General features: G+C 41.8%; 1 protein-coding gene across 3 annotated transcripts in view; it reads right to left on the bottom strand.

Moving 5' to 3' along the window:
- Nucleotides 1-5,762: 5,762 nt before the first annotated feature.
- The window catches only part of AGO4 (argonaute RISC component 4), a 44,381-nt gene continuing 33,055 nt past the window's right edge, over nucleotides 5,763-17,088 (bottom strand). For all 3 annotated transcript variants that reach the window (XM_047793322.1, XM_047793323.1, XM_047793321.1), the window contains 3 exons: nucleotides 12,601-12,702; nucleotides 12,140-12,339; nucleotides 5,763-9,583 (listed from right to left, as the gene is read on the bottom strand). In XM_047793322.1, the coding sequence (XP_047649278.1) occupies nucleotides 9,475-9,583; nucleotides 12,140-12,339; nucleotides 12,601-12,702 (411 nt within the window). In that variant the 3' untranslated portion in view covers nucleotides 5,763-9,474. The remainder of the gene's footprint in view (nucleotides 9,584-12,139; nucleotides 12,340-12,600; nucleotides 12,703-17,088) is intronic.

The following is a 17,088-nucleotide window of genomic DNA, read 5'->3' as shown; positions in this document are numbered from 1 at the left end:
TGAATTTGGAAAAGTAGATTTTGGAAAAGTAGACTGAGTGGAAAACCAAGGTTGTCCTGTGCTTGCTGTGACTAGGAAGGCAAATATGTTAAGTAAAGGGGAATATTACACACCTGTTTGCCTGCACTTCTAAGCAAGTCCTCTTATCTAAGTCTTAGCAGCAATAAAGCTGACATCTTGCTCTTCCTCCAACTATCTGACATCTATGGCTATTTTTCAGTTGGTTCTCAACTGCTGTAAGGAAAGGAATATGATTTATTAACCCCTAAAACCTCAACGTCTCCTCCATCTGACTGCTGAAACCCACTTGTATTTCAAAACTCAGTTCAAGGCTTCCTGTGTTCATGACAACTTCCTGACATTCCCTCCCCAGTGTCCCTGCTTGCACTTCCTGTGATGCATGTGGCAACATTAGCTGCTCTCCTTTGTCAATACGACCTTCTCCTTCCTCCTTTTTTTTTTTTCTCTAGAAATGTAAAAGTCCCAAAAGCACAAAGAAAAACCATACTTATCTTTGAAACCTCACTGCTTAACACAATGTCAGGCAGGCAATAGGTATTTGACAAATGTTTGCCTAATAAATTATTATGACAACACAATGACATGACTTCAGTCTTGAAAAAGGATAACTTTGTTGTGTAATAGTTGATGAAATATATGCATTAAGATTATATAAAGATATGTGTGGAGTTCCCATCATGGCTCAGTGGTTAACGAATCCGACTAGGATCCATGAGTATGTGGGTTCAATCCCTGGCCTCGCTCAGTGGGTTAAGGATCCAGCGTTGCCTTGAGCTGTGGTGTAGGTCACAGACATGGCTTGGATCCTGCATTGCTGTGGCTGTGGCGTAGGCCGGAAGCTACAGCTCTGATTTGACCCCTAGCCTGGGAATTTCCATATGCTGTGGATGCAGCCCTAAAAAGCAAAAAATAAAAATAAATGAAATAAAAATATGTATGTCTTGAAAAGTGATCTGTAAAACAAATCACTTTTACTTTGTAAAACAAATGTACTTGGAGTTTTTTTTGTTTGTTTTTGTTTTGTCTTTTTGTCTTTTTGCCAAATCCAAATGCCAGCCATGGGGCAAAAGTAGGGTCAAGGAAAGAGATCACAGAGACTGGAGTTCAGAATTAGATGAGACAAGGGAGTTCCCGTTGTGGCGCAGTGGTTAACGAATCCGACTAGGAACCATGAGGTTGCGGGTTCGGTCCCTGCCCTTGCTCAGTGGGTTAACGATCCGGCATTGCCGTGAGCTGTGGTGTAGGTTGCAGACGTGGCTCTGATCCCGCGTTGCTGTGGCTCTGGCGTAGGCCGGTGGCTACAGCTCCAATTCAACCCCTAGCCTGGGAACCTCCATATGCCGCGGGAGTGGCCCAAGAAATAGCAACAACAACAACAAAAAAGACAAAAGACAAAAAAAAAGAATTAGATGAGACAGGGTCACAGGAGAGCAAAGTTTAGGGTGGAGGGGTATTCAAGCATGGCTTCCTTAAATATCTGTGGGAGTCTATGAATTTCATTTGTTTCGTGCATGAATTTGAAAATTTTTGCTACTTTAATATTATCCTTCAATTTAAATTATTCCTGTTACAGTCTCCTCTTGTTTAGCAAATACAGTATCTCCTTTTATTTTCCTGAGAATATAAAACACAATTTTGGAGAGAAGTTTTCTAATGTTCCTTTTGCATGGTCCTTATTTTCCTTGAGTTGTGTTTATCGTTTGTTTTGTTCTCTGACTTTCATGTTCAGGAATTTCCTCAAGTAATAATATTAGCTAACATTTATTGGGCATCTATCTATAAGCCAGACACTGTGTGCTGTTTTCACAAAGACAGATAAAACAAAGACCTAAGCAAGATAAATACAAAGATATCTAGGCTTATTAAAGTAAGGTACTGAGGAGTTCCCAGTGTGGCACAGTGGGTTAAGAATCTAACTGCAGGGGTTCAGGTTGTTATGGAAGCACATTTTCCATTCCCAGCCTGGCACAGTGGGTTAAGGGATTCAGCATAGCCACAGCTGCTGCATAGGTCTTAGCTGCTGCTCAGATTCAATTTCTGGCCCAGGAACTTCCATATGCTTCAGGTGCAGTCTTTTTTTAAAAAAAGTAATGATGTTGAAAATCAAAAACAAAAATTAAGATTAGCCTGTACTAGTCAGGGTTACCCAGAGGAGCAGAACCAATAGGATAAAGATGTAGATGGATGGATGGATGGATAGATAGATAGACAGACAGACAGACAGACAGACAGATATACTGATGGCTTCCAATCCCTTTCTCCAGTCTGTATATACCACTCTCAAATCTATTATGTCCAAACTGGACCTACAAATTGAATTTACCACCTTCCTCCTTCTCACAAATCACATGTCTATTGCTGTCTTCTGTGTTCATTCTCTCAGTGGCACTATTATCTACCCAGCTACCCAAGCCCTCTTAATGAGTCTGCTTCCTTCCCCACACTCTCCATATTCACTTTCACCAAGTTCTGCTTCTTCTACCTTCTCTATATCTCTTGTGTTCATTCCTTCTCTCCAATTGCTCTGTCACTGCTCAGGTTCAAGCTTCGTCATTTTTTACTTGAGTTACTGCAAAGCAACTCTAAATTCCCTTTATCAGAACTTCAGCTGCAACCTACCCACAACACTACAGACAACATAACTAACACAAATCAGACTCTGCAATTCCCCTGGGCCTGTCAACAAACTCTAAACTCCTTAGAATGCCATTCAAGCCCTGTCCTGTCAGGAACAGGTGCTTTCATCTGTGGTCCAGCCTTATCATTTCCATTTCCCCCTATATCCCTTTATAATTTGAAAGTACTGAAATTACTTATAATTCATCCTAACTAGTCTTTTTTTTTTGCCTTTTCTTGGGCCGCTCCTGCGGCATATGGAGGTTCCCAGGCTAGGGGTCAAATCGCAGCTATAGCCACTGGCCTACACCAGAGCCACAGCAGCGCAGGATCCGAGCCGCGTCTGCAACCTACACCACAGCTCACGGCAACGCCGGATCGTTAACCCACTGAGCAAGGGCAGGGATCGAACCTGCAACCTCATGGTTCCCAGTCAGATTCGTTAACCACTGCGCCACCACAGGAACTCCATCCTAACTAGTCTTAATCTCCCCCCCACCCCCGTGCCTTTGCCCATAAAGATTCCCAGAGGAGTCCCCATTGTGGCTGAGTGGTAACAAACCCAACTAGTAACTATGAGAACACAGGTTTGACTCCTGGTCTCGCTCAATGGGTTAAGGATCTGGCATTGAAGTGAGCTGTGGTGTGGGTTGCAGACACAGCTCAGATCTGGCGTTGCTGTGGCTGTGGTATAGGCTGGCAGCTATAGCTCCAATTCAACCCCTAGCCTGGGAACTTCCATATGCTGAGGCCCTAAAAGAAGACCCCCCCCCAAAAAAAATTCCTAGAATGCCATTTCTTCTAAGAAGATTTCCTTCATCCCTCAGGCTGAGTTAGAAACCTCTCTAACATTTCTCATAGTACCTAACCCTCAAAGCTACCTTGTTACATATGTGGCCCCCAAGTTTACAAGTGAACATTTTAATGGTCAGAACTTGTGTCTCTCGTCTTTATATTTCCTAGCACATAATAGGAGCTCCAGAGATGTTAAACTAAAATAATTTATTTCTTTCTCCAGTCAATTTGTAATATAGTTTTTTGTCCCTCTTTGCATTAAAGATTTGCCAATAGCTTCTGGAGAATAATCTACATAGAAGAAATCAGAGCCAAGAGATGGAGAAAGAGACACAGAAGAGGCACACGCTTTATAATGATGCTGATCAGTCTGTGACCTCTCTGCTTGCTGGCCATGTCTCTGACACAGAAGTAGGCACATGAGCCAATATTGCTGGTATAACACATCCCCCAGTGACTGATTCAAGGATGGACATGAACATGATACAAATGGTGGGGGATGAAGTGGGGAGAAGGACATTTGGACTCACTTGAAATACATAAAATAATAGAGTTCCCATTAAAAAAGAGAGATTTTATCACCCAAAGAAGTAATACGGGAAAGCATTTGGGTAGATGAAAATGACAGCCACTATAACCTACTATAAGGCAACAGTGTGTCTAGAATCCCCTTGATCCCCCCCTTGTCTACCTGGCAAAGTATGCCTCATGCTTTATGGTCTATCCCAAAATTCATGAGTCTGTAAAGTTTCCCTGACCCCACATGGCAAAAATTGTTTTTTCTTCTTTTAAGTTCCTATAATTTCATGCTCAGTAGCAGGTATAATGAAGTTAGATAAAACTGGATTCAAATTCTAGCTTTGACTCTTCATCTTTAAAAACGGGAATACCAGAGGTCCCATCGTGGTGCAGCAGAAACAAATCTGACCAGGAACCGTGAGGATGAGGGTTGGATCCCTGGACTCTCTCAGTGGGTTAAGGATCCAGCATTGCTGTGAGCTGTGGTGTAGGCTAGCAGCTGTAGCTCCAATTTGACCCCTAGCCTGGGAACCTTTGACCCTAAAGAGACAAAAGACAAAAGCAACAACAAAAATGGGACTACTACTATCAACCTCAAAGGACTATTGCTGAGATTAAAGATGTTGGTATAATAAGGTGACTGACATATACTAGTCATCAAATCAGACAATGGGTTTTTTGGCGTCTGGTCTATTTATTTATTTATTTATTTATTTATTTATTTTTGGTTTGGCTTTTTAGGGCCGCACTTGCGGCATATGGACGTTCCCAGGCTAGGGGTCGAATTGGAGCTACAGCTGCCGGCCTGCACCACAGCCACAGCAACACCAGATCCGAGCTGCATCTGTGACCTACATGACAGCTCACAGCATTAACCTACTGAGCCAGGCCAGGTAGTGAACCCACAACCCCATGGCTCCTAGTTGGATTCGTTTCTGCTTTGCCACAATGGGAACGCCTGCTTTTTTTTTTTTTTTTTTTTTTTTAAGGGCCACACCTGCAGCACATGGAGGTTCCCAGGCTAGGGGTCAAATCAGAGCTGTAGCTGCCAGCCACAGTCACAGCCACAGCAACACGGGATCCAAGCCACATCTGCAACCTATACCACAGCTCATGGCAACACCAGATCCTTAACCCACTGAACAAGGCCAGAGATCGAACTTGCATCCTCATGGATGCTAGTCAGATTTGATAACCACTGAGCCATGGTGGGAACTCCTCCTCTGCTAAACTTTTAATTCCCTGAGTATAAGGGCCACATGTACAAATCTCTGCATTATCCTTGCCATGACTTAACAAAAGGGCTTGGCTAGCAAGAATTAAAAGGCATGAGATTAGTCTGTGGCCACACTACCCTGAACACACCCAATCTCACCTATCTTGGAAGCTAAGCAGGGTTGGGCCTGGTTAGTACTTGGTTTGGAAATACAGGAGATTAGAGAGCCCTAGGATGGGTGAATTTGGGCACCTCTTCCTCTGGATAAGTCAGTCTTATAAAGTATGAGGCCATACTGCCCTCTGGAGACTGCAGATTTTTCTCAAATCATCACTGAAATAGATCTTCCCATTTAGAGATGCAACCAGATCCCTGATGAAACTTTGTTTTCACTTGTGAAATGTTGCAAGAAGCTCTTCTAAATTTCCCAAATAATAATTTCTAAAAAGAGGGACACCCAGGAATTAAGAACACAAAATTTTCCCATTGTTCTTCTTTCTCAAATTTCTTACACTGAAGAACTTTTTTTAAAAAAGCAATCATGTGTGTTGCTATTACAGTATACTCCATATTTATTAGACATTTGACACAAAAAAACATTTGGCACAAGAATGCCAATTTATTCTTTTTTTGGACACATGAACACAAAATATCCCTGCAGGCCAAAAAAAAAAAAAATTGAAACTTAAACAACCATTATCTTATCTCAACATGGGGCTACCACCCCTCCCTTAATAGTTTAGCAAGTACCTCGTATTGCTAGAGACATACATCCAGTCCAAATTTAATAAAATACATTTGAAAACATTACAGGCGTAACAATATAGAAACAAAAAATGACACCATTAGTCAAATGAACAAATGCAAACATTTTTAGCCACTAGATGTAGAAGGAGCATGAATATGTCAATAGCAAGGGATAAGAAAATGGTTAATCTATAACAAGATCTTCCCTTTAATTTTACAAGGAAAAATCCTTGGAGTTGAAGCAGTATTGATACAATGCCCTCAGTCTCCACTTCCTTAAAATGAAAGCAGAGCTACCACCTTGCTATTGAGCAAGAAAATCTTACAGCACATTCACAAAGGGTCTCTAGAGCAGGGCAGAGAGGGTGAGCCTTGTTAAACAGTGGATTACCTTTTCCCACAGGATGGGTAGGTAGCTGAGCCAGCTAGATAAGCTCTGATATAGCCTGGGCACCAGATCCTAAAACACAGACCATGTAGAATATGTCTGCTTGTAAATCATCACCTTTGGAAGCAGCAAATAGAATTTACAGTAAGAATGAGTACGTTCTGCCTGCCCAGACAACCGGCTGTATTAAGCCAGCTAGTTCACTTTACAGCTAACAACAACAACAAAACATAATTGGTTCAACATTTGGATCTTCACCATTTAATATCCCCGCCCCTTATTCCCAAATTGTTACTCTTTAGCATTGCTACATTTAAATCTTTCACACCACATGACAGTGCCTAAATAGGCTGCATTTAAAAAAAACCCAACAGCCTAAAGCTACTTCTAGAGAATGCACACCTCCCATTGATTGACACATGCATAAGGATTCAGTCAGTCCCAAGGGGCTACTGTGTTCACATTGTCAAGCCAAATTAAAACTGCATTCAGATTTGCTCGAAGTAGTATTGTTGCAACTCTGGTTCAGCAGTGATTACCTTTTAAAGATTCACCCCTCAGCAAGTGTTTTCCAACAATCCTAGTTCTTCTGTATTTCTTTTCGTTTGTCCAAAATGACAGCATTGCACCCTTAAAGGTACTGTTTTCCTAGAAAAATAGGCCTCCCGGCTTTTCCTCCACCACAATGCTGATTTGCCCCAGTGCACTTGGACTGACTGAGGTCATACAAACTACAGTTCAAGGTCCAGCGGATAGCCCAACTGCAGGCAAGCGAGTCAGGGCTTCCTGGCATTCCGCCTCACTCCCTGCTCCATACATGCCAGGAGATAGTGAGAAGTGACACTTCTTCTGTGCATTGTTAACAAGCAAGTCTGAGGCACTCAAATGCAGATGTGGTGCCTGCTGGCCAGCCAGCCAGCCACCAAGAGTTCTTCACAGCCTGGACTCCAGCAAGTCCTTCTTCTCCTAAAAAAAAGCTTCCATTTTTCCTTCTCTTGAGTCCAGGGTGGCCAAGCTGAAGGGTATTTTCTGTGCTCTCCCTGAACAAGTATGAATAAAAAGCAGCAGCCAGCCCCTCACCAACATGTCCTGATTTGTAGTGTCCAAGTGAGGTATTTGCAAAAAAGGAAAACCTTAAGAAATTAATTAACATCTGCCATCTTCTTCACTCCCACCTATGTTGTGCCTCTATTACAGAGCTTGCTTTCATCCCACTCTATGGAGAGAATAAGGAGGTCTGCGCTTGTATCTTAATGAGCTTTAGGACTCCATATACATTATAAAACTCTCAGAGACCAGTCTCAGCAAACACTGGTGGCGCCGCTGATCAACAGCACATGGAAATGTAAACTTTAATGTATTTACAAGCTTCTTTAAAAGACTGAAGAAAAACAGTGCTTTATATTGCTGGGATTTTGAGAAGGCTAGTTTAAGAGATTTGGACTGGCTAATGAGTTCGAGCAAACATCCTTCACCATTAGATCCAGTGTTTCCCCCACCAGCAGTTTCCAGACAGAGGTGGCAAAATCAATTGACCACATCGTGTCTATCTCTCCCCCCAGCCATATGGAGTGGCTCTGGGACTTTAATCTCTCTTTCCAGCTCTCACTCCTGAGGTTCCAGGACAGAGAATTCTAAGTCAGTAAAAATTGGGCTGGGAAACACTGGCTGGAACTATCAAGACTCTATGTAACTGTTGTCCATTCACAAAGTATTATCTACACTAAATACAAAATACATTTCCCCCTACATTTTAACTGATGCTTGCTTTTAGATCAACTCCCTTTGTTTGGACAAGAAAGGAATCCTGTCTCCCTGTGAACGGAATCCAGAATCTATTAAGAAAAATCAACCTTTTCTATGTAGTTTCAGTTTAATAAAAGGAAGGAACCTCCACCAAATACATTTCAGGTTGAAAGAGAAGCAAAATTTTTGCACTGCAAGTAATTCTGTGAGTAACCTTGATTCCCAGGAAAAAAAAGTTTTAAATGCTGGTACATTTTTGCAAGTTGCAGCATCACTCAATGTACCTTAAGGATGGCAAAGCCTATCCAATAAGGAAGCATCCTGGTTCTAGCTTATTTTAAAACAAAGTGACAGGACATCAACTGTGACTATAAAACAGATAAAAATAATTTTTAAAAAAGGCATGGAAATATATGTCTTTTCTGACCAGGTTCAGAAATTGCCAGACTATGATCTATAAGAAATAGCTGATAAAAATCATACTGAAATCTCATCTAAAAAACTACATTGTCAGGAGGAGGAAGAGAAGGGACCTTAAAAAATGTTTATTGCCAAAGTTAACTTTCTATGAGAAAAGTTTAAAAATCATTTAGATCTAACAAACCACACAGCAGCATAAAATGGGCACTTTTGAAAAATACTAAAAGCTAATTTTTTTTTTTCAAAAAGGGGGAAACATGAGTACTTTGACCATGGCAGTGTTATCTGTCGCTGTGACATGCATTCCATCTGTCTGTGTTACACATTCACAAAAGTCAACCAAATAAGAGAACTGCCTGCCTGAATCTGCAGCCGAATATAGTGCAATTTGCCTGGCAGCCTGTACTTACACCAGCACAAGTCTGTAGAGATCAATAGATAAAGTAGTAAAACTAATAAAACTCTGTAAAACTTTCAAAAATTAATGCTCATTAAAGGCATTTACAGTGGTGAAGTCAGAAATCTCCATTAAAAAGTCTATGGACCCACACAATTAAATAGTTACACTGAACCGAAGTAGACTGTTTGGTTTTTCTCTCCCATTTATGCACATACCCCACTCGATGAATACAGAAAAAAGGAATAATCCTCTCTTGTAAGACTAGAAGGATGCGGTGAACACCACAGCTAGCAAAATAGTCCATAGAAACCTTTCTTGTAAAGTCCTTTAGAAAGTTCAGGCTGATCAGCCTTTGCATGATGAGGTAAAAATTCAGTCCAGTGCATCAGAAAAGACAATCTATGAGTATCTATTACTTTAAAAAAAATGGCTCAATTTTGTTGATGCATCAGACAGTGCTGTGAAGTATAGATTCAGTGCAACCATTCCGAATTGCTGGTAGAAGACCACCTGAAGTCAGCTTGGCTCTCTCTAGAGGCGGTAGGCATTTGAAACATTTTGAGGCTGCATGGGGTGTCAATTGGTTGAGTTCTTTTTCTGAGACTCTCAGGCAAAATACATCGTGTGCTGGGTATCATGGTGGATCTGCACGGCTTTAGCCAAGGCCTGAGGATCTCGGCCGTTGCTCTGTCCTGACACGTGACTGCCTTCCGCACTGTAAAGAAAAGAAAGCAAAAAACCAGGTGTAAGAAAAGACTACTAAAAACTCCGCAAGGTTCAGATAGCACGAATAGAACCTGGGCCCTTAAATAATTTGTAACATCTCTCTAAACAGTCAGTTTGCCTGACTGAAAAATATACACAGAACTTACTTAATGGACTGTGGCAATCGTTAAATAGAATAATGTCTGCAAAGACCCAAATCTTTAACAGTACCTACATAAGGACTTCCACTGCCTGTACTGTCTGGCTAATGCCTACCTGTCCTTTAGGCTTCAGTCAAATGTTATTTTCCCCCAAAGAAATCTTCCGTGACTCTCAAGTTAGGTCAGAGCCACTTGGAATTTCCCAGAATCCTCTACTTTTCTTTCTACTTTTCATTAGAAAGATTATTATTTAGGTAATTATTTACTTCTCCATTGGGATGTAACTTCCAAGAAAGCAGCAACCTTGTCTATCTTACTCACAGTTGAACCCCTAGTGTCTGGCACATAGTACTGCCTCAATAACTATTTGTTGAATGAACGAATGAATGAATGGGTAAATGAATGAATGAATATCCTTAGCACAGTGTTGGAACACAGTGTGGAACAAAATTGATATTCAGCAAATGTTACTATGCCACAAGTCTTTCTCATCATCCCTTCACTAGCTATAGACCTTGGACAAGTAATAGTTCCTCTGAACTTTTATCTTTAAGGATAATAACAACTTCCAAACATATTTCTTAAAGGCACCATGTGATATAAAGGGGTTAGTAAATGGAAAATCACCATCCCTCTTCTGACTTTTCTACTTAAATTATTATTACCCTTATTGTTTAGGCTCAAAGTCCTAGTCATCTTTTACTTCATCCTCTTCTCTGCCACTCACATCCAATTAACTGTTGAATACTATCTATTTTATCCCAGGAACAGCCTTTTGCTTTTAACAAAAATAATCTTGCTCTAACACACTTTTCCACCCTCATGCCTGCGATTCCCCTTTGAAATGCTCCAGCCAAAAAAAACAAAAAACAAAAACAAAAAACAAAAAGCAAACAACAACAACAACGAAAAAACCCTGCTACTGTCCAAATATGTTACTTGTCTTCTCTTCTTTGTGTCCATTATTTCCTCTGCCTGGAAAATCCTTTTCTTTTCTTCAAAGAGCCAAAACCTACCCATCCAGCTATGAAATCTCTAACAGACTTTACTCTGATGTCCAATTGCATTTTCATCTACACTGCTTTGGGCGAATGGTCAGTTATATGTTTGCTTGTACTGTCTACCATACTGAAACATAAAATCCCGGGAAATATGCCTTCCTCAACTTAAGGGTTTTAGTATCTAGCACAGTGCTGGGCACACAACTTCATAAATGTGTTGAATAAATGTGTATATTACAGAATGGAAGGTACAAAGCCACAGCTGGGCATTTTCCATAATAGCATACTTTCAACCCATACAGAAATAGACTTGCAGTGGAAGGTCTACTATTTAGCAGCTGAATACAGACTTGGGGAAGAGCCCAGAAACTGCTACACTTCACAGATGGTCATTTTGGGGGGGGAAATTAACACATTGAGCTTGTTTAGCTATTTAATAGTAGCCCAGTAACAAGTTAATATGTCAGATTCTCTTGAGATCCTTAGTTTGGGGTGAGAATGGTTTGGTACCCCACCTTTCCCTGAACACACACCAGGTTTCCTCTGGTGCATTCTCCCAGATTGTACTGAAAGCAAACGGAACTGATCAGGACTTCCCCCTCGCATGAAGTAGAATCCACAGGCCTAGGACTGCTCTGACTGGAGCCAGAGCACTGGCCTGGACACTGTTTTTCTTTGTTGGCCACACTCGTGGCATACAGAAGTTCCCAGGGCAAGGATTGAACCTACACCATAGCAGTGACCTAAGCCCCTGCAGTGACACCAAATTCTTAACCTGTTGCTCTACAAGGGAATTCCTGGGCTAGACACTTTTTGAGGCTGCTTAGGACCTGAGCAGACCTGAAATGCATTTGGCTCTATGGGAAAACCAGAGGCAGTTCCAAATAAGAACTCCTGTTGGGGGGCAGACTTTATTTATCTACTTATTTTTAGGGCCACACCCACGGCATACAGACAGTCCCAGGCTAGGGGTCGAATCACAGCTGTAATTGCCAACCTGTGCCACAGCCACAGCAATGCCAGATCCAAGCCACATCTGTGACCTACACCACAGTTCAGGCAACACAGGATCCTTAATGGATCCTTAACCCACTGATTGGGGCCAGGAATTAACCTGCATCCTCATGGATATTAGTTGGGTTTGTTACCACTGAGCCACAATGGGAACTCCCTGAAGGCAGACTATAGACACATCATATAAGAATGAACAAGCCTTGTCACTTCTTGAACCAAAAGTCACATTATCATCTCTCAAAGGTACAGATAATTTTATTTTCTCCTTGAAATTAAAATCCTAAAAGGAAGTTTAACTCTTCCAAGAAGTTTTCTGTAGTAACTCATTTTTTTTTTCTAACATGCTGCTAACACAGAAAGTCGTGTTTCTTTTTGGCTTGAGAAACTTGCCTGTCGTGATCTTTATCCACCAGATGATACCGTGCCCTGAATGCTACAAGCCGGGCATAATAGGCAGGGGCTGGAATAGAGACTGAGCGTGTGCACCGCACATAAGTATGACACAGCTGGTAAGTTAGTAACTGGAGCTCATCTGCAGTGAAGCAGTTGTCATCCCACAAGACCTGGTAATGTGACGGACGGCTGGTTCCCTGGAGAAAGAGTTACATGATTAATGTCTCTGATACGGGTTGACTACTTAAAGAGAAGGACTGAAACCTACTTCCTAAATTCAGAAATATTCCCGCCCAGCACACCTACAAGCAGATATCTAGACCAAAAGGTAACAGTTCTAGGGTACAAGCATTAACAAAGTTATGTACAGTGTTTAATAACAAGTCTACTCAAGCTAGGTGCTGAATTTGCAAACACCTCCTTATCAAATCAAAGATCTGGATCAGCTTCCAAATTACCTGAATTCCTGCATGACTACAGAGGTAAAAGTCAAACTCAGATGGATGTGTGATGGTGCTGTCCACAGTAGTGCCTGCTGGTACATTGCCACTTTTCCCCACCTACCAAAAAAAAAAAAAAGTACAGTTAGTCATCAAAATGCTAAACTGAGCTCAGGCCATTAGTAACAAGTTAGTAGACTGCTCTTAAGTGGACTCTTGAAAACCAGTTTAATTCAAAAAGTTGAATATTCTATAACTTTCCCTTAGCCCAACTATTTTGTCCTTTCATACTTTCCCAAGCAAATATACTCCATTGTTTCTCTAAGGGAAAACAGATAGAGAATGATTTTACCTGTGGTTTTGGGCTACATTATTGTCATCTACATAATGGGTGACACATTGGTATGTTCACAGAGGGGGGTAAAAAGACATTTAAGATGGATAATATTCCCAAGGAAAAAAAATAAGTTTCCTCTCTTCCTTCCTTTCTTTTTTCATTTTTGGCTGTCCATGGAGCTCCTGGGCCAGGGACCAGATCTGGGCCACAGTCACAACCTAAACTGAAGCTGCAGCAATATTGGATCCTTAACACACTGTGCTGGGCCAGGGATCAAACCTATGACCCAGCACTCCCAAGACGCTGTGGATCCTGTTGCGCCACAGTGGGAACTCCCAGTTTTATTTCTTACTTGAAGTTAAAATAAAACACAACTTTCAGTAAAAGTATTTGAGTTGGTTCACTAGGTTCAACAAAACTAATACTTTTAAACAATCAGTAAGAGCATTCACTGTCACATGCATTATCAGGAAGAGTGCATTGAAATGAGAATTAGGAAAAGAGAGTTTCAATTCTAAGCCCATTCTTGCAACCACATACTTAAACAAAGCATAATATCTTTAGGTTTCAATCTAATTATCTATAATATTAGGTAATGATCTCTTACACTTCTAAAATTATAAAGTTTTTCTATAGCCAAACTCTGAAATCAACTTCTAGAAAAATAGAAAGGGTAACTTCAGAAACACATTTATAAGGAAAGGAATTCAATCTTGCTATTTGGTCAATTTTCATCCACTTCTGCTGCACAGAAGGGCTCTATATGAAGGAAGTTTATTTAGCATATTGGCACAAATTTGATGGGAATTTATTTGGCTCCATTCTAACCACTTTTTTTTTGTCTTTTTGTTGTTGTTGTTGTTGTTGTTGTTGTTGTTGTTGCTATTTCTTGGGCCGCTCCTGCGGCATATGGAGGTTCCCGGGCTAGGGGTTGAATCGGAGCTGTAGCCACCGGCCTACGCCAGAGCCACAGCAACACGGGATCCGAGCCGCGTCTGTAACCTACACCACAGCTCACAGCAACGCCGCATCGTTAACCCACTGAGCAAGGGCAGGGACCGAACCCGCAACCTCATGGTTCCTAGTTGGATTCGTTAACCACTGCGCCACGACGGAAACTCCTCTAACCACTGTTAACTTCAGCTGAAGATCACACACCAATGCATATAATAACATACATGAGTACAGAAAAGTCTCATTCCATCAAATTCATATGTGACCTTGGGTACCTAGCTGAAAAAGAGGAAATGTAACTGATTTACAATTGTTCTAGCATTGTTTCCCAAAGAGTATACTTTAAGAATATTAGTCCGGGAGTTCCCGTCGTGGCGCAGTGGTTAACGAATCCGACTAGGAACCATGAGGTTGCGGGTTCGGTCCCTGCCCTTGCTCAGTGGGTTAACGATGCGGCGTTGCCGTGAGCTGTGGTGTAGGTTGCAGACGCGGCTCGGATCCCGCGTTGCTGTGGCTCTGGCGTAGGCCGGTGGCTACAGCTCCGATTCAACCCCTAGCCCGGGAACCTCCATATGCCGCGGGAGCGGCCCAAGAAATAGCAACAACAACAACAACAAAAAAAAAAGACAAAAAAAAAAGAATATTAGTCCGGTAAGATGTGTTTAATCGTCAAATAAATTTGAGTAATACTGGGTGAAACCAAAGTTAAAAGTTTTTTCTATTGCATAACTTCTCAGAATCTTTACCTAGTAATGTATAATCTTTAAGAGGGAGATGGAGTATATAGCATTTCCCAAACTTATTTGATCATAGAATCCCTTTTAAAAAATCTCTTAGGAGTTCCCACTATGCATGAGTGGTAATGAATCCTACTAGCATCCGTGAGGATGCAGGTTGGATCCCTAGCCTCGCTCAGTGGGTTAAGGATCCTGCATTGCTGTGGTTGTGCTGTAGCCCAGCAGTTGCAGCTACAGCTACAATTCTACCCCTATCCTGGGAACTTCCACATGCTGCAGGTGTGGCCCTAAAAAAAAAGTAATAATAAATAAAAAATAAATAATCTCTTTAAATCTACAGATGAGAGCTTAAAGAGGTGCTTCTCTGCGCAAAAGAAAGTCCAGGTATGTTCATTTCAATAGTTATTGCTTGAGCACCCCACGTAAGGCTCTGTAGTAGATATTATGGATAAGAGACAGAGGCACAGAGAGAACTAATGAACCTGCCCTCCTGCCCTTCATGAACCACATGCAGGAGTTTCCTGGTAGCTCAGTGGGTTAAGGATCCAGCATTGTCACTGCTGTGGATTGGGCCACAGCTGTGGCACAGGTTTGATCCCTGGCCTGGGGAACTTCCATGTGCTGCAAGTGTGGCCAGAAAGAAAAAAAGAACCATATGCAGCAACAGCAATGCAATGTAATAAAGGCCTTATGGAAGGCACTTGGAAAAACTGGTGGGAGAAAACGGCTAAACCATGCCTTATAGGATAAGTAGGGGTTGAAAGGAGGAGAGGAGGTGGAATGAAAATGCAAAACATTCCAAATATCCCTTAAAGTCAGGATAGATAAACAAATGGTGGTTTATCTGTATCATAAAATGCTACTCAGCAATAAAAAGGAACAAACTTTTTTTTTCCTGCTGCTTTTTAGGGCTGCACCCACAGAATATGGAAGTTCCAAGGCTAGGGGGCGAATCAAAGCTGTAGCTGCCATTCTACGCCACAGCCACAGCAACGTGGGATCTGACCTGCATCTGCAACCTACACCACTGTTCATGGCAATGCCAGATCCTTAATCCACTGAGTAAGGCCAGGGATCAAACCTTCATCCTCATGGATACTAGTTGATTCATTTCCGCTGCGCCACAATGGGAACTCAACAGGAACAAACTGTTGATACACATGATAATTTGGATGAATCTAAAATAACATTATGTTGGAGTTCCCATCGTGGTGCAGTGGAAATGAATCCCACTAGGAACCATGAGGTTGCGGGTTCGATCCCTGGCCTCGCTCAGTGGGTTAAGGATCCGGCATTGCTGTGAGCTGTAGTGTAGGTCACAGATGTGGCTTGGATCTGGTGTTGCTGTGGTTCTGGGGTAGGCTGGCAGCTGTAGCTTCGATTAGACTCCTAACCTGGGACCCTCCATACACCACAGGTGCAGCCCTAAAAAGGAAAAAAAAAAGATCAAATAACATTATGCTAAGAAGCCAGACCAAAGGCTATGACTTCTTTTCTTACGACATCTTGGGACAAACAAAACTATAGGGACAGAATACACATTGTCAGGGGCTGTAGATAAGGGAAAGCATTGACCACAAAAGGGTATGAGAGAGGTTCTGTGTGTGATGGACTCCTTCTGTATATTAAAGTGGTGGTGACACAACTATATGCATTTGTCAAAACTTGCAGAACAGTACACTTAGAATTGTGAAATTTACTGTGTCCATATTATATCTCAACAAAAATAATGGAGAAAAGGGGTGGGCTGGGTGTGGTTACTCTGAGGATAAAAATACACAATGTATGTGGGAAATGAAAACAGTCATACTGCTAATGGAAGGTGTATGGAGGTGTGGCGAAAGACCAAACTAAAATCCTATGTTTGGGAGTCCCTGGTAGCCTATTGGATGAAGGATCTGGTGTTGTCACTGCTGTGGCACCGCTCATGGCTGTGGCACCAGTTTGATCCCTAACCTGGGAACTTCTGTATGCTGAGGGCTCAGGCAAAAAAAAAAAAAAGAAAAAAGAAAAGAAGAAGTTGTGTTTTGGTGACCTTGGGAAAACACTGACCACCATAAGACAGCATTTGGTAACCAATAGGGGAAATGTGAAAACTTCTGGGCAGTGGAGTGGCAGGAAAAGACCTACATCTTAAAAACCTAGCCCTGACAGTAGGTGGAGGATGCATCTGTGAAGGAGGAATGGAGACGAGGAGACTCTCAGGAGTCTCCTGCAATGCTAGGACAGATAGAACACACAAGAGGAAGAAATGAGACAAGAGATTTCAGAGCAGAACACAGAGGACTATCTGACTATCTGAACATGGGAAGAGGCGGGGTGGGGGGGGTGGGGACAGGAATAGAGGAGAAGAATTTAAAGACAACCTGAAGTTTCTAGCATGGCTGGCTAATATACAGTGATGCCAAATAACAGAAGAACAGGAGAACTAGGGGAGGAATAGCTTTTGGATGAGGATAAAACAATAATAAGAAGGTT

Source organism: Phacochoerus africanus, chromosome 8 (genome assembly GCF_016906955.1).
Source record: "Phacochoerus africanus isolate WHEZ1 chromosome 8, ROS_Pafr_v1, whole genome shotgun sequence".
In the NCBI taxonomy this organism is placed as follows: domain Eukaryota; kingdom Metazoa; phylum Chordata; class Mammalia; order Artiodactyla; family Suidae; genus Phacochoerus; species Phacochoerus africanus.
Note: the sequence above shows the minus strand (reverse complement) of the source record. Positions and strands in the feature narration are given on the sequence as shown.